At 36.9% G+C, this 26,444-nt stretch overlaps 12 protein-coding genes and 1 non-coding gene across 13 annotated transcripts; 6 read left to right on the forward strand and 7 right to left on the reverse strand.

Annotated features, from left to right (window-relative positions):
- Positions 1 to 1,444: 1,444 nt before the first annotated feature.
- On the reverse strand, positions 1,445 to 2,904 carry BDF20DRAFT_882000 (eukaryotic translation initiation factor 6). Its single transcript, XM_053081698.1, has 3 exons — positions 2,768 to 2,904; positions 2,578 to 2,674; positions 1,445 to 2,476 (listed from the first exon to the last, which is right to left on the reverse strand). The coding sequence occupies exons 1-3, from the start codon at positions 2,775 to 2,777 to the stop codon at positions 1,846 to 1,848; spliced, it is 738 nt and encodes a 245-aa protein (XP_052934026.1). The 5' UTR covers positions 2,778 to 2,904; the 3' UTR covers positions 1,445 to 1,845.
- Positions 2,905 to 4,622: 1,718 nt separating this feature from the next.
- BDF20DRAFT_837315 (uncharacterized protein) lies at positions 4,623 to 8,551 on the forward strand (the record flags this gene model as incomplete). Its single annotated transcript, XM_053079037.1, has 10 exons — positions 4,623 to 4,628; positions 4,701 to 5,169; positions 5,244 to 6,380; positions 6,449 to 6,525; positions 6,587 to 6,719; positions 6,790 to 7,211; positions 7,288 to 7,463; positions 7,549 to 8,008; positions 8,085 to 8,192; positions 8,270 to 8,551. The coding sequence occupies 10 exons, from the start codon at positions 4,623 to 4,625 to the stop codon at positions 8,549 to 8,551; spliced, it is 3,270 nt and encodes a 1,089-aa protein (XP_052934027.1).
- Positions 8,552 to 8,831: 280 nt separating this feature from the next.
- On the forward strand, positions 8,832 to 9,744 carry BDF20DRAFT_837316 (Rof/RNase P-like protein; the record flags this gene model as incomplete). The annotated part of the gene is made up of 5 exons (XM_053079038.1): positions 8,832 to 8,841; positions 8,901 to 8,953; positions 9,014 to 9,362; positions 9,432 to 9,533; positions 9,602 to 9,744. 5 exons carry the CDS (start codon positions 8,832 to 8,834, stop codon positions 9,742 to 9,744), a joined length of 657 nt encoding a protein of 218 aa, XP_052934028.1.
- Positions 9,745 to 10,009: 265 nt separating this feature from the next.
- On the reverse strand, positions 10,010 to 10,886 carry BDF20DRAFT_907007 (Rho1 GTP-binding protein; the record flags this gene model as incomplete). The annotated part of the gene is made up of 5 exons (XM_053083334.1): positions 10,010 to 10,168; positions 10,245 to 10,379; positions 10,444 to 10,553; positions 10,631 to 10,718; positions 10,791 to 10,886. The coding sequence occupies 5 exons, from the start codon at positions 10,884 to 10,886 to the stop codon at positions 10,010 to 10,012; spliced, it is 588 nt and encodes a 195-aa protein (XP_052934029.1).
- A 761-nt stretch (positions 10,887 to 11,647) lies between these two features.
- BDF20DRAFT_823759 (dipeptidyl peptidase III) lies at positions 11,648 to 13,852 on the reverse strand (the record flags this gene model as incomplete). Its single annotated transcript, XM_053077827.1, has 3 exons — positions 11,648 to 12,061; positions 12,134 to 13,526; positions 13,593 to 13,852. 3 exons carry the CDS (start codon positions 13,850 to 13,852, stop codon positions 11,648 to 11,650), a joined length of 2,067 nt encoding a protein of 688 aa, XP_052934030.1.
- An 844-nt stretch (positions 13,853 to 14,696) lies between these two features.
- On the forward strand, positions 14,697 to 15,209 carry BDF20DRAFT_823723 (uncharacterized protein; the record flags this gene model as incomplete). Its single annotated transcript, XM_053077821.1, has 1 exon — positions 14,697 to 15,209. One exon carries the CDS (start codon positions 14,697 to 14,699, stop codon positions 15,207 to 15,209), a length of 513 nt encoding a protein of 170 aa, XP_052934031.1.
- Positions 15,210 to 15,547: 338 nt separating this feature from the next.
- On the reverse strand, positions 15,548 to 16,830 carry BDF20DRAFT_989361 (uncharacterized protein; the record flags this gene model as incomplete). The annotated part of the gene is made up of 5 exons (XM_053085298.1): positions 15,548 to 15,629; positions 15,667 to 15,803; positions 16,026 to 16,114; positions 16,264 to 16,411; positions 16,762 to 16,830. The coding sequence occupies 5 exons, from the start codon at positions 16,828 to 16,830 to the stop codon at positions 15,548 to 15,550; spliced, it is 525 nt and encodes a 174-aa protein (XP_052934032.1).
- BDF20DRAFT_t125 lies at positions 16,640 to 16,722 on the reverse strand. The gene has a single exon. It is a non-coding gene; the product is annotated as a tRNA-Leu (tRNA).
- A 1,052-nt stretch (positions 16,831 to 17,882) lies between the features above and the next one.
- On the forward strand, positions 17,883 to 19,514 carry BDF20DRAFT_882049 (uncharacterized protein). Its single transcript, XM_053081699.1, has 3 exons — positions 17,883 to 18,469; positions 18,544 to 18,680; positions 18,747 to 19,514. The coding sequence occupies exons 1-3, from the start codon at positions 18,127 to 18,129 to the stop codon at positions 19,293 to 19,295; spliced, it is 1,029 nt and encodes a 342-aa protein (XP_052934033.1). The 5' UTR covers positions 17,883 to 18,126; the 3' UTR covers positions 19,296 to 19,514.
- Positions 19,515 to 19,542: 28 nt separating this feature from the next.
- Positions 19,543 to 21,096, forward strand: BDF20DRAFT_882053 (transcription factor Opi1-domain-containing protein). The gene is made up of 2 exons (XM_053081700.1): positions 19,543 to 20,628; positions 20,751 to 21,096. Exons 1-2 carry the CDS (start codon positions 19,595 to 19,597, stop codon positions 20,791 to 20,793), a joined length of 1,077 nt encoding a protein of 358 aa, XP_052934034.1. The 5' UTR covers positions 19,543 to 19,594; the 3' UTR covers positions 20,794 to 21,096.
- On the reverse strand, positions 20,924 to 22,385 carry BDF20DRAFT_989364 (uncharacterized protein; the record flags this gene model as incomplete). Its single annotated transcript, XM_053085299.1, has 6 exons — positions 22,175 to 22,385; positions 21,946 to 22,069; positions 21,763 to 21,872; positions 21,654 to 21,667; positions 21,206 to 21,585; positions 20,924 to 21,004 (listed from the first exon to the last, which is right to left on the reverse strand). The coding sequence occupies exons 1-6, from the start codon at positions 22,240 to 22,242 to the stop codon at positions 20,924 to 20,926; spliced, it is 777 nt and encodes a 258-aa protein (XP_052934035.1). The 5' UTR covers positions 22,243 to 22,385.
- A 70-nt stretch (positions 22,386 to 22,455) lies between these two features.
- Positions 22,456 to 23,370, reverse strand: BDF20DRAFT_823952 (protein-tyrosine phosphatase-like protein; the record flags this gene model as incomplete). Its single annotated transcript, XM_053077845.1, has 2 exons — positions 22,456 to 22,995; positions 23,092 to 23,370. The coding sequence occupies 2 exons, from the start codon at positions 23,368 to 23,370 to the stop codon at positions 22,456 to 22,458; spliced, it is 819 nt and encodes a 272-aa protein (XP_052934036.1).
- Positions 23,371 to 25,993: 2,623 nt separating this feature from the next.
- BDF20DRAFT_795190 (ribosomal protein S28e) lies at positions 25,994 to 26,185 on the forward strand (the record flags this gene model as incomplete). Its single annotated transcript, XM_053076257.1, has 1 exon — positions 25,994 to 26,185. A coding segment is annotated over one exon (192 nt), but the record flags the coding sequence as incomplete, so codon positions are not given.
- Between the last annotated feature and the right edge of the window lie 259 nt (positions 26,186 to 26,444).

Here is a 26,444-nt window from a genome sequence, read left to right on the forward strand (position 1 = left end):
ATTTCCTTTTATTCTTCCATAAGATCTTCTTCTATGTAATAAAGGTTTGTATCGATCTGAATATAAGAAAGTATACCGTTTTGGTTTTGCAAAAGATGCTTTTTTGTCAAACAAACTAGAGTTTCTGATATAATTGATGTGAATTTTTTTCTCTGATGCTCTACCAAATTGAAATACTTTCTATTATCCAAAAGCATGCACAAACGTGATGTACTTACATGTTCTTTATTTCATATTATAGTCCTCTTCTTAATACTCTTTGTATTAATCACTCTTCTGCATATGTTGGCCCAGCAGCAATGGTAGGTCTCTTTTCTTTTGTAAGCGGTATGATCACAGTTTAGCAAAGGTTTAGATGATGATCGACTTTTTTAAAGTTGGAATTACCGTCTGAATCCTCTGTGGACACTTTTTTGGCTGTATTTCTGACAACCTTTGTTCATTCTGTTGATTATACGCTTTCTCTTACGTGTTATTGAATGATTTGTTGACTGAAATTTTCATTTTACCGTGGTAGGGTAAAAAACTTATTTCTGTTGGCGCTTGCAAAGCTACTGTAGCCCCTTGTCAATGAAGATACAGGTATAGTATGCGTCTCCCTAGTAAGGATATTTTCTGCTGCGCGTATATTTCATGATGACATCTAGATGACGAGTCAGACGAGTTATTCGGTGTTGACAAAACCTTTTTAATACCATTCATGCTTTACTGAAACATATACGTATACGCAGGAAGATGTCCTTATTGAACATATCTCACTTTTCGGAAGCCTTTATTAACTCTTTTATTTGTCTTTAGGTCTTACTCTTGTCGTATCTGCGATACAGGTTGATTGATCATATCTTCATCTCCTGTGGGTTCTCTGATTGAGAAAGGTAAAGTATTCATCATTATGATGAGTTATCTGTTTGAAGGGAACAAGATATTTTCATTTGATGAACTTCAGAAAAAAAGACAAGCATATGTCTGATTTCCTGTGAAGATTTTTTCCTAGTCTGATGTTATCCTTTCCTTCATTGAACAATAACTCAAAGTATGTGACCCAATGTACTAGTTCTAATCCACTTTTCTGCTTCTGTTCTAGATTTTTTTGTCTTTTTCTCATTGAATCTCTGCCAAGACTCTTAGGCCCTGATGTCTATAATAACATTAAGGTAATTATCGAGCCTTTTTTAGTATGCCTGAGGTTTTCTTTTGCTTTCGGTGATGATACCAATTTTCACGACGGTCTTCATAATAACCTTGATGAAAACGGCTTATAGCCCCAACATACTGAAAAAGCTAAAAGAAAACCTTGACTGAATTACTCTAAAATTTGGTAACTAACGTGTATCGTTCTCAAACATGTAGGTAATGTGTTCCCTTTTTTTTTTCTAAGCTATTTAAAAAGTCCAGAAAATTTTGCATTCTTTAATGAATAAAATAAAAAACTATAAGTCTAAGCCACGGCATTTTGTCTTCAATTTCCATTGTGTTCTCTAAGAATTAGTGTTATCAACATTAACGTTTTTAGCCCAGGAATATTCGAGCTTATTCTGTGGGTTAACATTGTAGCATTGAAGTTAATACTTCATTTCTATGTCTGGAAGTGCGATCACTTACTGCGTCAATTTTTAAAATGACAGCAGTAATATAAAGTTTCAACTAGACTCACTCCAATCCTTTATTAAGTTAAATTATATTACAGCTTTTTACATCGGTAAAAAAAGAAATTGTCTTGAAGAAAAAGAGAGAATTACAAATAAATTGAGAGAGAATTACCAAAACGTTAAGAGGGAAGGAAGAATAAGTACTAGCCGGAAAAAAAAAGAATTAATCTAATACGATACGTACAAAGCGGCTAGCTTATGAGTAAGTATCAACCAAGGTATCTCTAAGTTCATTGACGATAGCCGTGGGTTGAGCATCTTGCAGTTTGAAGATACTTTCCATAACACTCAATTCGGTTGAAGTAGTATCCATACCAGCAAAAGCACACCAATCGTTCACAACGCAGCCTGCACCAATAACGTCAGAACCACGGTTAACGGTACCGGCGACTAAAGGAATTTGTAGAAGAGTAGATAATTCATCTTGATCTTGTACTGAGGTACGAGGATGGACAAGACCACCATTATTACTTAAGGCACAGTAAGATCCCACAAGGACGTTATCTGCTACAGTTTGACGGAATACTTCGACTCCCAATGTATCGGCAATAATTTCTTCTGTTTCGCGATCGAGATCAGGGTGAACTAGGGCCACGTAATCGTTACAAGCAATAACGTTGCCTAATGCTGATAAACGTTCCTCTACACGTTGCACTGCCACATTGTCCGGTAGAGAATTACGCAAATGCTGGAGTTCTTGATCTGTTGTGGTGCTGGGAACGAGTAATCCGTTCTTATTACCAACGGTCAAACGACCTACAATACGGGTACCAGCAATAGAGGTGTGAATGACGGGAACGACATCGCCTAATTCACCTTCGAAAACACTAACATAAATGAAAATCATCCAATAGATGTGTTAAAAACGGTCCTCTTCCTTCCATCTACATTCATTCCCATAACCTCTATTACTTCCATCAATACATACCTATAAAAGTTTTCAGAGCCACCAAGGGCAACCAAACAGTAACTATTGGTCAAACGAGAGAAAACACCGATCTCGTTACTGTTTTCAAATTGTGCACCTAAATTCATGCAGAAATATTCATAATGAGTACTCCCATTCCAAATCTAAATCAACGCGAGATCGAATCATGCGAATCTTGTGTGCTACTTACGAACTGCCATATTTCAGAAGCTGTTGATAAAACTGAGAAAACGAAAAAAAATCCTTACAAAGGATGTTGAGGGAATAAGAAAAGCTAAAATTTTCGCGGACTCTATATATTTTCTACCTTGAAGGCGCAGCAAACAGCCGATGACAGGTTGCTTTTTGTGACTTACTCTCCGCTCTATTGCTGATTTCCAATTGCCTGCTGCGGTTGCTTTGCATGAATCAGTGGGTCAAAACAAGGTGTACAGTGACAAAGTTTTGAACACCGTTATACATTGTCGGATGGTAACCCAATTGATTCTTGTCATCAAAACTAGAGACGTTTTGGCCCGAAGGTAACGGAAATTTGGATTGGTTTTCACATCGAGCTTTGACATTTGACCACCGAACAAATAATGTCCTAGTATTATTACAGCAGGTACGAACTACGGCCTTTTAGGATGATCTAACTTTATTTTCAATAATGCTGCGCTTCATCTATACGGAAATTCTTCAATCAAAAAGATGAAGTAGCTTACGTTTGGTAGTTAGTGAACCGTTTTGAATAGAATAACATTACAAAGATGCGTAACGAACAGGCAACTAAAGGTAAGTGAATGCATGTTTTGGTGTTATCGTAATTAACGAGCTTGTCGTATATAGTAAAATTGAGCGAGAAATAACAATAGAGTTCAAATTATTATTTTTCTTCTTTGATTTAACAATCATTCACGGGAAGAGAGGGTTCGCTTGCTCATATCGCATGCTGTCAGGAAGTAATTTTTCAGCTACATAAAGATATATTTCTTTGTCAAACATGTTGAAGTTACTTGGGTACTAACCGGCGATGTATGATAATTGAATACACTATTGGATTGCGAAGGGCATGTGGGCAAGGTTGGCTTTCGATGGCTTTTTCGGCAATTCCTTACTATGAAATTGCAGTAATAATCCATTGCAAGACTAAAGCAAAATTTTGGCAAGTCAAGCATAGAATACGCCAAAAGCTAAAGTCAGCACTCTTTCCATACATTCCTGGTATATTTGTCAATTTAACTCGATAAATCAATTATATAAACACTAGAAAAGTTAAATAAGGGCTATAGAGTTTCATAACATATACTGTTAAGTTTCATCATTTTTTCCTTCTCTTTCTAAACATTCTATACAGAATACTTGTAATGTAAACCGTTGGCCATGATATTCTAACAGCATCCTTGATTTCTTCGTTAGCAGATGCGATAATAAGTGATTTGCTGCATTATAAGAAAGCCTTAAAACAGAAAGAATACAAAAAGGAAGAAGAAAGAAGCTTATGACCTTCATTAACTGGTAGTGGCTAGTTAACTCGCATCACCAGAAGACCGTTCATAAACTTCATTAACAGTCTTTGTACAGAATTATAGCCAACGTCTTATGGGACGACATATAAGAAACTTCCTATTCAAAACTAAATCAAAAAAATCTCCAAGACGTCCCTATATTTTTCAGACATCTTTATTCTTGGAAATGCACGACGGGTCAGCTGATAATTGTAACAACCAACGGACCTTGTCAACTTTTTCATTTTCCTGGCCGAAAAGAAAGTTTTCTCAAAAAATCATACTCAACAAAAAGCATGGAATAAAACGTTACGTGTACATTGTAACGCGAGATACAACATATGGATTTTCATCACTGCTGGATAGGATTAATTAAATTGCAGCAGCGTTTGAACGTAAAGCATATCTTCGGTTAAATTGTTTTCGGAGGACAGATTTGTTATTTTTATTTTTATCTAAGAAAAGGGCAAGCATAGTCGTTTATTCCGACACGGTTGCTATAGATACTACTAAAACTGTTAACGGAGGCACGCAATTACAACAATATATGCTTTTAAAATGGAGGTAAGAACGATACTGGGTGTTCTTATTCAAAGATAGTTCTTGAATAAAGGTATATCTCCGTAACACTTTTAGGAGCTTGAAGCACGTACCAAGGAAATTCAGTCGAAGATTGAACAAAACAGTCGATTAAAAGAGAAGGCCATCGAGCTTCGCCAAATGTTGACCGACAAAAACGCGCAGCTTCAATGCGATACCCAGATTAGAGAATGCCAACGGTATATTGATTATTTTACAGAGGAACTATATCGTTTGAGAACGAAAAGCCATAGAGCATCCATGATATCTATGCATTCATTGCAGCACTTACAGAAAGAATCGTCAGTTCAGTCAGACGCACCCACCTCTTCTACTTCTGCAACTGCTGATAACTCTGATGCTACAGCTTCTATTCTTGCAGGGAGTACTGTTCACTCTGAGGACCACACAACGCTTAATCAACCATTAGTCACTTCGCCGACTCAGTCTTTACAGTCTTACTTTCCAAAAATGACCCCACAAACCTCCGAGGACAGCGACTCCCGAAAGCAATACACTAATTTGGGTACGTTTGCTGAAATAATAATGTTTGTGCTGCATGAAACTGAACTCGTTTTGTTCCCCCCTCTTCGTTGCCAGATCTTTTGGAAGCAGACACGCCCATTAATCGTGCTAAAGTGTCATTAAAGTTACATGAATTGGAATATAAAGTTGATGTAGAGAAAAAAGTGCAAGAGGGAATAAAAAACCTGTATAGCATTCTGGATAGTTCTTCAACATCATCTGCTGCAGATAGAAAAAGGAAACAGGAACTTCACGAGAAGCAGTTAGAATCAGCCGAGAAATTAACGTTGCTTAACAATGCTGTGAAGAAGTATAAGGATCTATATTTAGGCGAAGAGGAAGATGACGAAGACGATGTTAATATTTTGTTAGATAATACCCAGAAAAAGGAACCAGCATCAACATCAACATCAACAACAACAACAACAACAACAACGTCCGAATCTTCAAAGTTGGAACGATTGGAAGTACGTCCTGTATATCGTGGATTACCAGGTGCACGCCGTCCAGTCACGGGTATCCTTCAACTAAAAATCCTTGAAGCGCACGAATTAGCCCATGCTCCTACACGTATGTTTCGCGATCCCCAAACTACTGTGATGGTTAAAATCGATGGCAATATCCAATACCGTACACGTCCTTCTAGAAATGATAAATGGACAGATTCATTTGAGATGCACGTTGATAAAGCAACAGAAGTTGAATTGTTGATTTACGATCAATCAGGCGACCGCACATTACCTATTGGTTTATTATGGTTGAAAATATCTGACATTGCTGAAAATTTACGTAAACAAAAATTGGAATATGAACAACACGGTAATAATTGGGTACCGGCGGAAGAAGTAGCACAACAACAGGCTTCATTAGACCCACAACAACAACAACAACAAAGTAGTAACAAAGCCTTAAATGCATCCCAGAGTGCCGAAAACAGCAATAGCAATAAAAGAAAGCAGGCTGTCGATGAGGGAATTAGTGCGTGGTTCGATGTGGAGCCATTAGGTAGAATTTATTTGAAAATCAATTTTGTACGTGAAAATGTGAAGAGAAGGCCTTTAGATAAATTAGGAAGAGCAGGTGCTGTACGTGAGAGAAAGGGAGAGATTCATGAGATGAACGGGCATCAATTTGTTGCTAGACGCTTCTACCATATTATGAAATGTGCTTTATGTGGGGATTTTATGGCAAAACTTTCTTTTCAATGCGAAGGTAACACAATTGAATATTTGCTAGTCTGCATATTTATTAAAGCTCACTATTCTTTATTGTGGGCTTAGACTGTGGTTTGGCGTGCCACAAGAAATGCTACAATCGCGTAGTGACACGGTGTAAGTCAAGATACGGTGCTCATACGGTAAAGTTAGTTAAATTAATATTGTTGTTACATTGAAACTCATGTGTTGCATTCTCCATAGGATCACGATGAAGATGAACTGAAGCATCATATACCACATCGTTTTGAATCCTTAACAATCATTGGCGCTAACTGGTGTTGTCATTGTGGCTTCATGCTACCTCTAGGCTTGAAAGGAGCACAAAAATGCGCAGGTAAATTTATAGCAATTTTAAGTATTCATCCTGACTATAAACGAAATGTTAATTCTTCTTCAATTACTAGAATGCAATGTTGTATGCCATACAAAGTGTGCTCCGTTGGTACCTGATTTCTGCGGCATGACAATGGAAAAGGCGAATCTGATGCTGAGTGAAATGAAAGCAGCCAATAAACGACGAACCTTTCACTCAGATAGCTTACCACCCTTTCTACCTGATAACCATCAAAAGCCATTATTTGCATTTTCGTCATCTTCAGCAGCAAACAATACCCAACTACAATCGCAGAAGAAAGATAGTCATCAACCAACTACCAGCATTATTACCCCACAACCTTCTACCTCAACGCCTGTTTCCACTAAAGTTCATTCAAACGCAAGCCGATCTGTAACTGTAGCTCGTGACCAACCGTCCTTCCAATCGTTGACGAGCACATTTAGTCAAGCCTCGATCAATGATGCCTTATCCCGGCCAAATACCAAAATTGTAAGCTTTGCATTTTGTGTCAAAGTATTGTAATAGCTGAATCAACTTACCGCTTGTTAATTTTCCTTCTCCGTAGACTACACCTGTTCAAGTGAACAGAAAGGTTGGTTTGGACGATTTTAATTTCCTAGCAGTATTAGGCAAAGGTAACTTTGGTAAAGTCATGCTTGCCGAAGAAAAATACACGAATGAGCTCTATGCCATCAAAATCCTAAAAAAGAGATTTGTATTGGATAATGACGAAGTTGAAAGGTATGATAGTGTCAATGGGGATGAACGATCTATTTTTGTTATGAACTGGCTGGACGATAATTATTAAATTATCTCTCCACATTAGTACACGATCTGAAAAGCGTATATTCTTGATTGCCAACGAGGAACGACATCCTTTCTTAGTCAACCTTCATAGTACCTTCCAAACCGAAACCCGTATCTATTACGTAATGGAATATGTGAGTGGTGGTGATCTAATGCTACAAATTCAAAGAGAACAGTTTTCGGAAGTGCGTGCACGTTTTTATGCATGTGAAGTTTTGTTGGCATTAGAATATTTTCATAAACACGGTATTATCTACCGTGATTTAAAATTGGATAATATCATGCTATGCTTAGATGGACATATCAAATTAGCAGATTATGGTCTTTGTAAAGAAAATATGTGGGGCAACAATACTACAAATACTTTCTGTGGCACACCAGAATTTATGGCACCAGAGATTCTATTAGAGCATCGATATGGTAAAGCAGTTGATTGGTGGGCTTTTGGAGTTCTCATTTACGAAATGTTACTTGGTCAGGTACAGTATAACACCTGTGAGGAAAAAAAAAAGTAGCATCAGAAACAGAAGATGAATAACCATATTTGTTTACTAGTCACCGTTTAAGGGTGAAGATGAAGACGAAATTTTTGATGCTATCCTAGAAGATAATATATTATATCCTATCAATATGTCGAAAGACTCTGTTTCAATCTGTGAATCTGTAAGAGCTATTGGGAAAATATTAATCATCGAAAAAAAAAAGGGTTGTTAATCAATTATGATATGCTTCAATTTTAGTTACTGGAGAGAAACCCTGAGAAACGTTTGGGTGGTGGAAAGGGAGACGCGCAGGAAGTTAAAGGACATTCATTCTTCGCTGGTGTCAATTGGGACGATATGTTGGCCAAACGTGTTCAACCACCATTCTTACCAACTGTTAAAGGAAGAGCAGATACATCAAATTTCGATGAAGAGTTTACTAGAGAAATTCCTATACTGACACCCGTCAATGCTATGTTAACGCCGAACGAGCAGCAAGAATTCGCTAACTTCTCTTACGTCGCTAACTGGGCAATTTAACAGCATTAACACGCAATATCTATTTAGTCTACGCATGTCGTATAATCATAGCCTTTATTCTCTTTCATTTGTTTAATTATCAGCGTCAGAAATTATTAGGTTATCTATAACCTTAATAAATTACTCAATGAACTTTCGTATGGTCACTGCTCCGAAAGCTACTGGTGTTTTTAGATTTTTTGATCTGCCTGTTATTCAGCCTTCTGGGTTTATTTTTTACCTTTTTCTCCCGAATCTCAATTTGCTTCTTTTTATTACTGCTGCAGATCGATGACTTATAATGGACAAAGGTAAGCCAAAGGTTAATGTATAAGTTATGATTTAGAAAACTCTCTTACAAAGTAAATAGGTGAAAGTGTCTACCAATCGTTACCAGGAAACACGGGCTCTTCCCTGGGGCAGGTAATTTTCACGCATGTGTATTTAAACGATCTTACTCTTAACATTTTATTTTAATGACAGAAAGCAGTGAAAGAATTTGTTAGCGACTTTTTACGGCCAACGTCTAATGCAGATAAAGTGCTGGCTGATATGCGGCCTGTATACATTGACAAAGCCACGACTTTTGTTAAGGAAGAGGAAAAGAAAGAAATTGCTAGAAATCTGAGAAAGAAGAAAGATCGCAAACTGACTGCTAGGGAGAAACGACAGTTAAAGGTGTACGACATTCCGAAGGAAGCTCATCAGTATAAGTTATTTGAGCCACTATCACAACTTTGGCAAGGATATATGAGTAAATTATTAAGTCAAGGAACAACGAATTTTGAACAAAAATTGATCAAAGCAGATTTTCATGGTGCTACTATGACAGGTATATATATAAGGAAGAACTGCATTTTTCTCGATTAAGCACTTCTTAATTTAAAACAAACATTACTAGTTGTTCAAAGCAAAAATCCAACTTATGTGGGCGTCACTGGCATTGTCGTCCAAGAAACATTATCCGTTTTCAACATCATCACGAAAGACAACAAACTCAAGCGTGAGTATGCATTATGTCTAGTTGTTCGCATAGACATTGGCTAACTTGAATAATATTACAATTTTTAGAGATACCCAAAAATAGCAGTAACTTCAACATTTATATTGAAAAGTTAGGACGAAATTATACAATTTATGGTCCTCAGTTTGTTGCACGCCCGGCAGAAAGAGCAGCCAAGAAATTTAAACCAAAACCAACCATTGATTTATAGAAGAAAGCGTAAAATCTCATTACTACTCTAAATGGCAATCACTCAGTACGATGACAATGGTTATTACGACTATATCACTGCTATTTCTATTGTTGACACTCGGTATTTCGTTATATACTGCGTATGAAGTAAAATATTTTCATCTTTTCACTGTTGTCATTGAGCTTTGAAAGTAGTCGATAGATAAATGTCAGTTTGGAAGTGTAACATACTATATATATATATATATTAACGCTGCTTGTTATAAGTGGCTGGAAGTTGCTGGTTATAAGATGAGGCATTTCTTCTTCTTTTTGCCAGAAGGCTTGTTCATCATTAAAGCTGCACGAGTCGCATGTTCGAATACTTCGCGAACTCCTTCTCCTGTTTTGGCTGAACACTCCAGATACTTATAAGCTCCAATTTTCTGTGCAACACCCAAGCCCTAAGGTTATCTATTTTTAGTCATACTTTCTCTTTACTAGTCCATATAGATGATGCTTGTAGTTGTAATTACATACCTCTTCAGTGGTCACTGGTCTTTGTGAAGTCTTTCTTAACTCCTCAATTTTTGCTGGATCGTTTCTTAAATCTTTCTTGCATGCAACAAGTAAAATAGGAAGGCCTTGACAGAAATGAAGTACTTCCGAAATCCACTATTGAACGATAGAAAATCTGTCAAGTACAATAGCTAATCCATTCAAAATCAAGTTGACAAACCTTTTCTTGGACGTTGTCTAATGAATCAGGAGAATCGATAGAGAAACAAATAAGGATAACATGGGAATCTGGATAAGAAAGAGGACGAAGACGATCATAATCCTCTTGGCCTATTAACATCATGAAGATTGCTGAATTAGAGCCCACTTTTGAACCTCTCAAAAGACATAGTTATATATATCCTTACCTGCCGTATCCCAGAGAGCTAATTCAACATTTTTACCGTCAACCTCAACATCTGCAACATAGTTTTCGAAAACGGTGGGAACGTATAGCTATCATCAAAATTGAATTAATTACAAACCTTTACAAATCTGCATATTGTCGAATTAAAAATACAAACATACCTCGGGGAATGTTCCCCTAGAGAAGACAATCAGAAGACATGTTTTACCGCAAGCACCATCTCCTACAATCACGAGCTTTCTTCTTATTTCAGCCATCTATGATAGTTCTAATAGATCTATAATTTAGCTGTTAAGTCAAAAATAAGAATGCTATGTGCAAAATGTTCATCTTTTGCTCTTTCGATAGAAAAGAAAAGGGGAGAGAGAGAGGGGAAATACAACACTCTTTGTCTAAATTTTACTTTGGATAGACGTTCGACTTGAATGTGTTGAAGCCAACGTAAGAAGTAAATGCAGCCGAAAGGAAAAGTGTGAATAGTTCATCTTACAAGTAAGAAGCCGGAATGTTATGCGATTTCACAATATGGAAGTAAATTTTCTCTCCAATTCCAAACGAGATGAAACTTTTCGAAAGAGGCAAAAAGATGTGGTATATTAACAGCAGATTACCTGAGGTGGTATACGGAAATAAATAGTGTGGAAGAAAAGCACAGAAAAAAAGGAAAGACGACTCAAATAAATATAAATTTCCATGAGCGGGTATAAGGGCCACCTAATTCATTAAATCCGAATTTATTTGGATTGTTACCAAACATAGAAAGTGTATGTGCTATAAGCCCCAGTAGCAGTCTTTGTCTGTTGAAACTTAAAGATAGCTGAGGCTGGTCTTATCAAATCAAGTATAACAATCGATGGGTACAGCCTAAGCTTTTCGATACTTCAAGATGTTGTGAAAGGGATCTACTTGCCTAAAGTCAGTATGCCAATAGTACTTGTTTAGGCTGATAACCTGCTAAGATTGGTAAATGTTGACATCAATGCCACTTTACAAGCAAGCATTCAATGCTTAGATTTATTTACACACGTCGTTCAATATAACTTTGGATCATTCCAATAGCTGACGCTTCATATTCCGTCAACAAAACATCATTATCTTTGATAAAGGTATTACACTGTACAAAGGCCTTACGTGGTTGTTTGGAATCAATGACGATATCACGGAGAGCATACCATTCTTCATGCACTGAAGTTGAATCTAGATAAAATTGAATGCCATTTTTGCTATCGCCAGTAGCTTTAAAGATTTGCAATTTTCTCAAAAAATCTGTGACAGCAGGTGCGCCGATTTCCCTTATTTTCTTCCTGTCTAAATGGATCTCTACAGACTTTTTACCATCGACAGTACATGGTTTAATTCGTATAAAGTCATCTCCAGCCTTCATCATGACGTTTAAGATTGCATAGCGCGCTTGCATGTGTGCTTGTCCCCACTATTATTACTCATGGATATTACGTTAACCTCCCTTCTATTTCATACGTCCGTCATAATTTATAATGTATACCTTCTTAGCCTCCGGATTATAGAACTCTAAAGCAGTAAGGCCTGCGCGTGCCATGTTCAAATACATAATATACAAAATGTCCTCTGCTTCTTGTCCCTCATAGTCGAATATCTTCAAAATATCATTGTGTGGAGAAAGTGATAGAGCAATACATTCAGCACGACATTCTTCATAACTAGAGGCAATACTCTTAAACTCGGAATTGAAAGTTTGTCCTGGTTTATACCATGTCTGAACACGCTCGCCAGTGAGAGGATTGATCACTCTTTCACTATCAAAATTCAGATTACCGTTTTCATCCTCCGATAACAACTTTCCGGTTCCGTGACCAAGCTCGTGAGTGCCCACTTGCACTTCGAATGATAAGTTACGGTATTTTTTGTAAAGTTCCAAGTCCTCTTCACGTATGAAAGGAAACTTTTCATCCGGTGATTGAGCTGATATAATGTTACCCAATGACACATTCTTGGAGCCATAAATCTGTGTTACTTCACTAAGGTTGGGGAGATTGATACCTGCAGGAATACCGCCCGTAGCAAACGACAAAACTTCCAGTGAAGTAAAATCAGGTGGATTTAAAGTATCTCTTTCGAATTCTTTACCCCACGGTAAACGTGAAACAAACAATGGTGCGTTGCTAACCAAGCGGTTGAATTTCTTGGTTTGTTCTTGATTAACCATTGCAACAAAGCCTTCCCATTCGGCACGTACGCCTTGAGGATCGCGGTAAGTTTCTACGAAACCAATATTGGTCTCGACACGTGGATTCAAATCTTGTAGCCAGTACCTTTGTGAATCACTGTAAGCTCGACCGGATCCATCAGTAAATGTGTTATAATACTCCTCTAGCATTTTCTTTTGATTTTCATTGGCTGCAAAAGGAATGGCACTCTTAATGGCTGCTGCTACTTTCTCCATGCATAATTGGTGATCGCCATAGCTCACTTTGATGCTCTGTCCATTCCTCAATTTGTAAGCATTGCTGGGTAAATCTGATTTTGCGGTAGCAACGGCTAATGTAAAGTCGTTTGTATTTGTATCTTTAAAAAGTCTCGTATTCAGCGGGCTGATCTTCTCTTTTTGTAAGAACTCTTCGACTAGTTTGATATCTTCCTTAGTAATGTTCTCTGAATAATAGCCGGTAACATGACCATCCTCAGGGAAACCTAGTAAGGTACGAGCTGAGGGTCCAATGCTGTAAATTTCCTCACATGATTGATTAAACAGCTCGATAGCCTTCTCTGAACCTGAACTTTGTACTATCTTTTTGAACGTCTCGCTGCTGATACGAGGAATGAATTTCTCGTCCCCGAAGGATTTGTAATTGCTAAGATTGCTTAAGAATTGTGCGTTGTATTGAAGAAAATGATCAAAGTCTTCTTTGGATACCCCACTATATGTATAATACAATCAATTCGGCTGTTGTTTTATGAATCCACATAAAAAACAAGCGTATTACCTGGCTTTATGTAGAATATTCGTATCTATCATTTTACCTTGTTCATCACTAAACAAAGTTATGATGAGGTCGTAAATGGGCATAGCCCTAGGATTAGTTTGCTCAATGATGATGCGTGTTCCTTCAAAAGCAGCTCGTGACATGAAATGAGCATATTTTTTCTCTTTTAGAGTAAGGTTTTCGAAGAACGGTTTGGCTTCAAGTCGTGAAAATGGTATCTTCTCATCAGCAAAGTATTGTTCGGCAGTTGCATTTGACATTATATGTCGTTGATAGATTGTTATCGGTTGTTTATAAAAACGCTTTAGGTATAAAGATGACGAACGTGAAAGTGAAGAACGTGTGAAAAACTGGCGGTACATTGATTTTTTTGGGTAAAAGATGCCTGACTGTTCTATTAACCCTACTTGAGGCTTCTTCTGTTTGTTGAGTCTGAAAACTATACCTTTTCCTCTAGAGCTGAAGAATGAGGGCCTGAAGTACGCTATCATGTGTGTTCGAAAGGATTAACTATTAGCATTTAGACACATTGACTTGGGAAATTATCACAAACACCCAACACAGGTAGTTGGATGGCTTCAAGTAGCCATCTATTTTGGCATACGGCCTTAGATTATGGCCATGGTCTTGAGTATAATGATCATTTTTTCAAATGCAGTAAGATAGAGAGTACGCCGGTAGTAGAGACAATCAATGGAATCAACGGATTTCTGAAGGCCAATATACACAAGTTCGCTATTAACTCGATTATGTTATCGTTCTTCTGTAATATTATGCGTCAGTTCTTCCCGACCCTTGCCGGTAATTGAAATTACAGGAAGAAGTATACGTGTTTAAAAAGACAAAGCTGTAGGGCTCTTCTAGTTACTGCAATACCCATCGCCAACATTCCCGCTAGTATTGATCATGTCAATTATACGTCGTTTAGTCACCAATCGCCATGTCCAGTTAGTGAGCCGGATGAAACCATTGTCAACAACTTTGAATTACAAAAACACCTTATCCATAATATCCATCAATAAAAGTCTACCCAGCAGTGTTGTAAGGAGGAACTATACCTCGACTGCTACAAACAAAGCTCATCAAGCATCAAAAATTTCATCAATGGCATCTTCACCGAGTATCATCGATGCTGCCAAAGCAGAAACAAAAAAGCCGTCGAAAATGAAAACCCTTACGAAAAAGTACGGTGCTGTCGGCATCATCGTCTATGTTGCTATAGGCTGCATCGATTTAGGAATAACTCTTGGAGTCATACAGTTAGTAGGACTGGATAAAGTGAAGGCATTAGAAAGAGCTGTTTTGGATACGCTTTTTAGGGCCAAAGATAAGTTCGGTTCCAATACTAATGCTACTGCTTCCAATGAGACAGCATTAGACTCTATGGTAGAAAAGAGAAAGGAAAAGGACGATAACAGCACACCATCTTTTGCCTCTATCTTCATATTAGCTTATGGTATACATAAGACGTTACTCTTACCCGTCAGATTAGGTATCACAGCAGCTATTACACCGGCTGTAGTTCGTAAAATACATCAATTAGGTTGGGCACGATACTTCCCCGGCCTGAAAAATCTTAGTAAACCGCATCAAACACCAACGTCAACAATAAAATAACAATATGACCATATGCAATGTGTAAATAATACAATATAAAACCTTCCTTTTGGATTAATCATTGACTGTGCCTGCATTCTATTTTCTTAATTTGATTTATGTGTTAAAACTGTAATCATATTTCATGACATTTTTGTAACTCGCTCATTTATTCGCTTCATACGACGGTAATCAGTTCGATTGTTTACGATCAGCTTCTGTAGGGCAATAGTCTTTAAGGGTTGAAGCCCAAGTGTGCATTCTTAGCTTATAGGCCAAAGGCAAGAAAATAGTATTCCATAGCGACGAATTGATATGTTTGTTAGTCCACTTTTAGATGGGGAGTAATATCCTTGTTATTACTTTTGCCATGTATCAGTGACCCGATTTGTTTCGGTGAAACGCAATACTTTGTGGTTGGCATGCTCAACTTCATTGACACTTTTCTCGGATTTTGTTTGAAGTCACCCGCTCTTACCTCAATCCTTCAGCGGAGAAGGTACCAACTTTGATATTAGCAGGTGTGTACATCACGCCAAAAGGGCTCTTCTCAAGAGAACTGTATTTTTTCAGCAATTGCAGAAAGTTTGAATATAGCCTAAAATACATCGGCAACTATAATTCAGAAATCAGCAATACTTTATACCAACAATTTAGCGACACTAGACTCTTTTTCATAATATATCTGGTAACTCAGTCATAGGGTAGTTTAACATGTATTATTCCATTAAGTTGCAATCGGCAACTGTAATGTACCATTCTAGACTATCATAAGAGTGAAAAATAAGACGTCTTCCAATATAATAAAAGAAAACAGTAGAGCACGTACAAGCCTACCTTTTTTTTTGCACAAATGTTATTTCTGTAGTAAAATCTTCTATCGCGTAATTCAAAGTTGAGATACTGTGTTGGTATTGTATTGACCCCTTGAATCAGTTATACATAGCACAACTGATAAACGGCTTATCAAGTAAACATCTGTCTCCTTTGTTCGTTAGGGTATGTAAAGGGTAGTGATCTAATTGTTGACAGAAGAATCACTCAAGATAACGCGACGGGAAGTGGTGTTACTTACAACTCTGAACAGAGATTACAACAAGATAATAAAGACTAGTTTTATTGATACAAGAGTAAACTGTAGGATCCAGGAAGAACAGATAAAAGTCACTAAAGATATTAATCGAGAGGCAGGCTATATTTATAAAGTTAGAAGTGAATCCTCTCTAATGAGAGGCAATCCACTCATCACAGAGTACATGCATTCATATTCTACAGTATAAAGTAACGGATGCTTACTGTAAATTGAATAACATGGGGTTTTTTTTTATTTTTGGGGTTCAATGATACCTTTTCATTGCTCCAATACAATAATAGATGACAAAAAACATCCCCAAAGCTTAACAATACAGTTCCAGAAACACCTCACGAAAATGCCAAACTTCGCAAAAAATTGCTGACTGTGAGATTCGAACTCACGCCTCTTGCGAGACCGCAACTTGAGTGCGGCGCCTTAGACCAACTCGGCCAAATCAGCAGATATTTTGTTACGGAGCGTGGATTATTCAAAAATTACATCAGCAGCATCAAAGATCGAACCGGAAAAAGAGTCTGGTGGACCGGACGCCCGTAAAGTCATGCTCATCTTTTGGTAAATTCTTATTGGAAGCGGAAATTAAATGATACCTCGTCCCTGAACTCAGAGTGATGATCCAGTATAAAACGATAATTAATTCTTTCGGATAGTTTAAAAAGGCTTTTACGAAGAGATTTGATATCTTTGAACCTTGATTTTGAATAGATAGAAAACCTTAAGTTTAGTTTTGATAATATATTTATTTTAGCTAGTCTTATTATTTATTTTTTTGAGAAACACTGATTGAAATTGAATAGAAACTGATTGAAAGAACTGAATTGATTGAATAATTTTAATAAGACAACTCTTGGAAGAAAATACCAGTCTCGGCTAATAGAATTCAAGCGTAAAACTACTATATGTATATCATCAATTCACGAACTAGCACCGCAAACGTATCAATTTTGATACAAGGAGTGGAGTGTTAGTGTCGTATTTGAGGCACAATGGCAATATTTTATGAGTAAATCACTCAAGACGTCTAACAAAATGTAAAATAAAACTTGATCTCAGATATGAGTACTGCTCATAGCTTCGTTCCCGTTTGGTAAGCGGTGTGTTCGATTGCATACATTTGAACCTTAGATCAAATGTATATCAAATAAAGATAAAATAAGAAAGAATATGGATTAAGGATAATTCTTATGTGAGATTAGCTACCTCACATAAGATCTGAACAAGTTGTCTTTATGATATATAGTTTACTTCAAAAAAGAACATCACCTTAGAAAATGTAAAAAAAGCTGAAGAATACATCCTAACAGCAAACAGTTCAATACACCGCCAGCCATGCAATCCTCCCGAATCGTGGCTTTCCCATAGTTCGTTTAAGTTATCTAGATTGAGCAAAAAGAGAAAATTAAGTGATTAATCACTATTATATGTATGAATAAACAACGCCTTATTTTCGGCTCTATTAAAATTTGGTACCTGCTTACATTCTCATTTTGTGATACGAGGTGTAGGAAGATACAAAAAATGTATCAGTTAAATCGGAGATAATTGCCGGACAAGTCATGTACGCCTAAAATGTAGGTCAACTGTAAAAAGACTAGTGTTCTTAATAGGTGACCGCTACCACTTCCATATTTGCTCTACCGTGTTTGACGTTTAGGTAGATGAAGGAGGAGCGACAAAAGTAAATGAGACAACAATTTTCTTTTGTCTTTCAGTTGAATCGAGCTGTTTACGAAAAGTGATCCATATACTCGTAACCATAGGAAACGACGAAAGACACAGGCCATTGTGGACAACAGTAGCCTTGACGCTGATGATTTTTTCTCACGTTTTGTCGACCCACTGTCGATGCCGCAGACAGACGACGATGAAGCCGAGATGTTAGCTTTTGGTTATGGATGCAAAATATTCAGCGATAAAGGAAAAGCGTCTCAGGTGGACAATGGTGATTACTTGATATTGTGGAAGAGCGTTGATGTTAACCGACATCGTACAATGAAGAGACCTTTATGCTGGATGGATCGTTATGACGCCCGACATCTAATGGAAAACTGGAGTGATTTGCCGCAAGCTCAGGACAAGAACATCAAGATAAAAGGCGGCGAAGCAGCTGTTCTAGACCCTATTTTTGATAAAGATCGGTATAAAGATTTGCATTATCATGAATTATACGATCCTGATTTTGTTAAAGGTAAGAAAGGTATTTCACCGAAAAAAAACATTTATCATGGATATAGCCGATAAGTAAGAGTATCTTTATGACAGATGATGAGAGCAGAGAACAAAGAGCTTGTATACCCTACAATCACAATAATGATAATGTTGATGACATTGGAAAAGAGCTTACTGACTTACAGAAAGAAATTATTGATCGATACAGTACGCCTTTGAATATGTCAATAGTAAGAAACAGGAAAACGAAGAACTAGTAACATGATAAATGTACTTATTTAGCTTTTTTCCTATAGCCTGAAAATCAGGAACAAATAACGTTGATAGAAGAAGTAGTTCAGGAGATCAAACATACAGCGAAGCATGCTGCTGATATCAATATGATTGAAATCAAATTTCAGGTGCGGAATAGCAACAACCCTTTATATTCATTCTTAAATAAGTATGATACACTATATCCATTTTACCGGCACTTATTAACCCTGAAGAGGGACACTTGTAAAAACAAAGCAATCGCAGCACAAGTACCATTAGTTGATTACGGAAGCAGTAGTGAAAATGACAGCGAGACTGAGGAAAGTGATTCAGTTAGAAAGGGAAATAAGCCTATCTCTTCGCCCGAAAATAAATCGCTGAAGGAAGTCATAGATAAAACAGCTTCCTTTATAGCCAAGTCACGGCAAGGACAGCAACTTCTTCAACACTTGAAATCAAAAAATAGAAATAATCCGAAATTCGACTTTTTAAAAGAAGGAAGTGTGCACCATGCTTACTTCCAGCAGCAATTAAAGAATTTGATGAAACCATACTTGTACGACGAACAGCAACAACCACGACAGAATTAAGGATACTTTAACTTAGAGATTACGTAATGGACGAATGATTCTTCTCCTTGTATGCCTCTTGTAAAAACGGATGGGGTAGTACCTGATGAGTTATTTAGCAGGCGATAGGCCTTTTCACATATTCACGTGAAAAGCCAGCATACTTTTCAATGCCTCCTTATCCGTTATTATTCAACACAGCCATTTCTTCTTTTTTCTTTATTCCAAACCCCCTCTTCCTTTTTTTTTTTTTTTTTTTTTTTTTTTTTTTTAAAAAAAAAAATCATTAAAAGCTACTTTTTCATTATATATACACTATTATGGAAGCCAATCAACAGAATATATCCAGACATAGACATTCAATAAAGCCTACTTCACAGCATCATCTTCATCACCATTATCATTCATCATCGTCACCTTATCCAACGTCTAACACATCATCTTGTTCTCACTCAAACGCGCCTATCAATACAACAAGTCGATGGCAACAATTAGTTGTAGGGGCAGGTTCAGCCGCAGGCACAATGTCAGCCGTTATTAGCGAAGAATCCATGAAATGCTTAAAATACTGCTTGAGCTGGTTGACCTACGCCATACAACATATTGAACAACAAATGAATATTTTAAGAAATTTTTTAGTTTCATTAGCCAGCTCGAAACAGCAACAGAGACAACAAGGACAACAAGAACAGCAGCAACGAGTGGGCTCGAGAGCAACATCCATTATAAATAGTAATGGCAGCAATAGCAGCAGTGTATTATCCGGCGTTAAAAAGGATATTGTAGAGACTTTAAGAAAAGTTGTAGATGTTATAACAAAATATGCTGGTGTTTCATTACCTGCTCATGCACGACAGGCTGTGCGAGGATTTATATTGAACTTGCCAGGTCGTTGGGCTATGGTGAAGGATATTCGATCAACAACACAAACACCTGTGGCATCACCACGATTGCCACCACCGAACTCACCTTCTACCTGCAGCACTAGTTCTAGATCCTCTTCTTTCAGTAGCGGAATGAGTAGCGATAACTTTTATCATTTGAATGACTCCGGCGGTGGTACAACAGAATATAAACAAGAAGAAGCGGCTATTCGATTATTAAGTTTCGGTCAAGAGTCTGTGGATATGTTGAATTCTGTTTCTCTTGTATTCTCAGATACAGTGGGTAGAGCTGAACTGTGGATTGATCGGTTGAAAATGGTGCCTGGTATTAATATTAGAGGCTCAGAAGAACGACAGTCCATGGAAGGAGGGACAGTACAGGAGCAAGAACAAGAACGTATTCAATTACCGCCTATTCGAACTCTAATTGACGAAAGCCGAGAAAAAAATCTTGGTTTCCCATCACCCATGTAAGAGAGTCATGACTATTCGAGAGGAAAGAAAAAAAAAAGGCTTGCCTTTAAATTGATATTGTTGTTATTATTATGGAGAAACCGAACTAAACTATTTTTTACGTATGAGCTGAATAAAGACAAACACCAGGCAAAAAATTAATAAATGTTAACAATTTTTAAAGTCTAGGCACAGTTTGAGTAGAGTCAGTTTAAAATGATGATGATCGATTGTATATAAGTAGGATAAAATATGGGAGGAATCCAAGTAATATTGATTGTGCATAGAATATCAAAGGAAATATACCATAGTCTACCTATGAATAAACTGCCAGCGAAGAGCAAGAGATACATTATTTTTAACGTTCTCATATTGCAGCGATACATATAGTATCTGTTGGAAAGTAAAAGAATTGATTAATCGAAGGATTTTGGCTTCTTATTCATCCTCCCTGCACTACTAGTATGATTGCTCGAATAGGAGGACTTGAAACAAAAGAAACAAGTTGGTTGTGGGGAAAGAAAAGAAAACAATTTAAACATAAATTAATTTTATCAAGTATGCCTATACACATGAGTACAATAAAATACTTACAGATGAACCATTCTGTAGCTGTTTCCTCTTTTTCTGCTGTTGCGATAGACTAGGTGAATGGATCTGTTGTTGCTGACCGAATTCATTCTCATAGAAAGACGCAGTTGTAGTCGAAGAACCTGAGGGGCTATCAGCTGCAACTGTATCTACTGAGGAAGCAACTGAAGATAAAGAAGGTGAGTTATTATTATTGTGCATATTATTCAGCCTTCGACTGGCCACTCGACTAGAAGTTCGACTGCCTGCTAAACCCAAGCATTTTTCCAAATGAGGTGCGTATCTGGAAGAAGCAATGGATTTTTTACAATTCACACATTCGTAAGTGGGTAGGTTCTGCACAGTATAACTATTTCCCCAAATGTCTACACCAGGTTTACGTACTAAATTTGAATAGTGGGTTAGAGAAATAGACAAGACGTACAATTAGCTTCAAAAAAGTGAGAATTACCGTAACATCTACACCTATGAGCGTATGCGTGAATACACAAGAGGAAGGAATGCCATTTCAATGCTTTTATACACAGGGTTTAACCCTTATTGCTATGTTATATTCTTACTTTGATTGACAAATTTGACAGATTGAATTTTGCTTTTTTATATCTTTATGTACATCAAATAATACATCATATATACATTCGTCAATCAAATCTTCCAATAAAGAGAAAGCCTAGTATTTTAAGGAGCTGTTAACATTTACAGTCGAGGTTCGTATCTTATAACCAACCCGTGGCACACATTACAACAGCTACTCTAGGTTTATCTGGCTTCTGCGCCATGTTGGGTATATGTTTTTGTAAATTGATATGAGTTTGCTCTAGCTCATCTAACTTCTTATTGCGATCAGTCAAAAGCTTTTTATAGTGGCTGAATTCATGCCAATATGGATATCCATTTCATTGTCGTAATACAAAATTTGATTATTAAGTATATTCTTCACAAATTTGCTTTGCAAGTTCTTTAACGATTTACGTTTGATTTGCGTCTTTCTGTAAATTTGCCATTGATCTGCTTTCTAACTGATCTTCCAACTTTTGCATACTGATCTCTATTACTGCTACAAACGAGGAAGTATGAAAGAGTACAGAAAAAAGCCCGAAAAAGTGAGGGGTTTGAAATTTAAAAATAATGGGTTTGACGAGATGCAATCAGCAGCCATTTCCAAGTGAAATTTTTAGTTAAATCAACAGTGAAATTAGTTTATTAGAAACAGTCTATTAAGGTAGTAACAAAAGCAGATAATGAAGAATAATTTAACCAATACAAGGTGTGAAGGTGGTGGTAGCAGCAGAATTTTGTTGCTTGTGTGCTTGGTCATCCGGACTTTTATCAGCAGCAGCAGTGGTGATGGTAGTAGGATGCTTGTTTCCAAAAATGCTAGTGAAATAATTCATTAGATAGTTTAGGGTAGGAGAAAGCTTGTGACCATTATTGATACTGTTATGCGAAATATTTCCGTTGTGGCTACCGTTAACACATAAGCCAAAAACATTATTATTACGTAGCGAAGGTTTGTAGTAATCCAAAAAGGAAATCTGTGCAGAATTGAATGCACCCTTTCTCCTATTCCGTATAAACTCGACAGTATCCAATGGTTCCATATGAAACAGTTCAATCAGAGCTATTGCCACAAGAACAGGTGCACGGCCTAGACCTGCCATACAATGAACAGCAATGGTAGGAGTTGAAATTGGCACTGGCTGTTCTCCATCTTGCTGCTTGTTTGATTGCACTTGCTCGGTGCAGATAGAGTTAAGGATAGTCAGCCATTTTTGTATGATGGACGGAGGTGGCTAAATGTATCAGATGATTTCAGCAGAATTAGAGTGAGAAATTATATCATCAGGGATAGCATCATGTAACACCTATAATTTTGAAATACCACTTACAATGCCTCCGTCTTTAAAAGGTAAGTCGTGAACTTGAATGTCTTGATCGACCAATGGCGTGATATCATAATTATATTTACTGTTCTTGCTGTCGTCATTATTGAATTGCTGACAACGTATAACTAGGCTCACGTTATAGCGGTTAAATTCTTCAAGATAGAATGGCAAATTACTAGTGGTAGGACAATCCAAAAGTAGAAATCTAATATTGGGGTGCTGATGCTTTTTATTATTTCTGTCGAGTTTGTTCGTTTCGATCAATGACACTGGTCGACCCATTGTTTCTGCAGCAGCAGTTTTATGTTGAAAACCGCTTTGATGATGATGATGATGACGAATCTTAGAGACCATGTTTGCTTTAAATATTAGCCTGGATCGATATCTTCAGGTTGTTCAACAGTTAATAAAGTTGTTGCAATGTAGTTGAAGCCGCCAAAGTGAACGTTAATAATTCTTGAAAAGTCGCTGTTGTTATTGAATAAAGGAAATCGCATCAAAGAAGAGAAGTGAGAAAGTAAGTTTCAGATAGGTCGTCTTGTACAAGTAATATAACACTTTCTATTCGTATTTAATTCTTTAGAATAAAGAAAAAATAAAAATGAAAGGTAAGTTGAAGAAAAGGAGGGAAAGAAATTAGTTTTGCTGTAAAATAAGGGAATATACTACTTACAATAAAAATTTTCGCTGGTACAACAATGTTGTGACAAAAGGCCGCAGCTGATATCTTAACCCCGCCCAATCAGTAAATCATCCGTCCTTTTCTCTATCGGCATAAAATTGACGGAAAACGTACTTTGATGAAGACACGAGTAGATTCAAAACTTGTGAATCAAAAATACAGCTTTACTTCCTTAAGCCTTTATGACATTAAAAATATTCAATATGATACAATATGCAAGATTTTCTTTGCACTTTCAATGTCAATACTGTGTGGAACACTTGCTAAACTGGCTTTAGCAATGGCTGAAATAGCCCTAAGACTTCGATGGACAAAGCTACATTTCACATACAATGTCTTTGTCGTTTTCGTCATTGTTGGTTTCAGTTTAGACGGAGTTGCAACATAACTGGTTGCAAGTGAACAATATTAGATAAATGTACTATAAGACTATAAAGTTAAATTATCACTGCTTGAAGGGGTAAGCGGATGCAAGGGAAAGAACGGGTAGCAGTCTACTTATGAGGCCCTTTAGTGTGTAAATAGTCTCTTGAGAACCGAGAAAAATAATAAAAAAGAAGATTTATTCGAGCAAGCCTCGGTACGCGATGCCAAATAGAGAATACCCCTAGTCAATATTTTTTTTTACTGCATTGACATCGCGATTCCAAAGTAATTTAACAGGTTGCTGATAAGAAGAATTAGTCATGCGAGGTATATGATGCTTTCAATGTGTCTAAGCAACTGCGTGATGTCTTGTACTCTCAATTACGTTAATCAAAGTATAACAACGATCTCTTCGCTTTAGTGCCTACCATAGTATTTCAACAAACATCGATTTTCTGATTTTTCCGGATAAAAGCATGTTAATCGTACTATCTGCAGCACGTCTATGACGTTGGTATAAACAGAGCCTCTCCTCACTGGTATTACAGCCGCAAAGAGACTATGATTCTTACAGTCTTGACACTTCATATGTTCTAAATGCATCCGATCCAATTCACAAAATTACTATTGTGTGCTATTACAATGTCTCTATTTCAATACAGATATTAAATTGGTTTTCTTTGGATTGTTTCTTATTATTTTCTTGACAGAATTCAATTTCCAAACAATAATGAGGGTATTGTTCATAGAAAGAACAAGATTATTAATCTAAACTGCCCAAAAGAAAAGAAAGCTAAAAGAAATACTTTCATTAATATGAATTGCTCAACAACTAACCTTCTTCTTTGAATATTCCAGGATTATGACTATTTTGGCAATATAGCACACAGGAAAGTATACTTCAAAGAGACATCTCAATATCTCCAATAAAGCATCTAAGCAGCAGTAGTTTTTTGCCTTTCGAAAAACAATATCACTACACTATTGTATTCAAGTATAGTTTGCTGAATTGGAATACAGCCCCAAACCCTTCATTCAGGTTTCATGGTTCTGAATTCTTTCCTTGGAATAGCTTAAAATGTTTTACTTGATAAAAAAGTATGATTTTCAGGCAAGAGATCCCGCTGAAGAATAATCAAACTTTTACATAGGAGGGGCCATTAGTTGGGTTATGCAATTTATGAAGGTCTACACTTCAGCCGTGCCTCAATCAAAAAATTTGGCTGGAGGTCTCAACTATAGATATTTGAAACACCGACACCTTTCTGCTTCTTTGCAGAAGTGCTTTTGCTCTTGTGTGTCTGTTTGGGCGGGGAGCTTGGATTATCAAATCTGATTTAATAAGTACTGAATTTTTCTCTCCCTCTTTTAATCCATATACAAAAAGATATTATATAATGGTATGGGCAACTGCCAGGCATACATATAAGAACTCTAAAATGATAGACGTAGATTGGTTTTGAAAAGTGATGATTATTCAGATGATTGAACGGATGGATGGATACGTATTCGTAACACAGATATTTATTATTATGACAGCCCTTCAAATTTCAAATTGACAGCTCCCAACATTTCAACATGTCGGCCATTGTTTGCACAGCTAGATCGGATCTTTCATTGACTCTAAAAATGAAAGTACACAGTTTACCAGTACAATTGCTGATTTTGTTCAATCGCTCATTTCATCGCGAACAATAGAAAATGATACTATTCAGTTACGAACTCTCATAGGTTTTACTGTTGGCATCGTACTCACAATTTCTGAACCGTTTTTCTACGTCTATCATTGTTTCAGCAGTTCTATTCTTATTATTGAATAGAGATTTTGTATTTACTTATTCGTTTATGCTCAAATAGGACTCTTCCAAGACCCCCGTTAAGCTCGCTAGAGTTACTAAGGTTCTCGGCCGTACCGGTTCTCGTGGTGGTGTTACCCAAGTCCGCGTTGAATTCATGGATGATACTAACCGTTCCATCATCCGTAATGTTAAGGGTCCCGTCCGTGAAAACGATATCCTCTGTCTTTTGGAATCTGAACGTGAAGCTCGCCGTCTTCGTTAAAAAGTTTTATATACAGTAAAACGAAATCTAATCAGAAATTCGCAACGCTACTAATTCACAACGTTGTATCAACAACAGCAACTACAACATTCTCATTGTTTATAGAAGATATATATCTTTCAGTTGTTTTCCAAATATATTATATAAACAGCGTTTTTCTATCAATCGTGGTTTCATCCAATATTCTATTTTGTTAGTAGAAGGAAAAGTTCCAATGATGCGATTATGACAAGGTTGGATTTTTGTA

This window comes from Mycotypha africana (genome assembly GCF_025528875.1).
Source record: "Mycotypha africana strain NRRL 2978 chromosome Unknown BDF20scaffold_8, whole genome shotgun sequence".
Lineage (NCBI taxonomy): Eukaryota > Fungi > Mucoromycota > Mucoromycetes > Mucorales > Mycotyphaceae > Mycotypha > Mycotypha africana.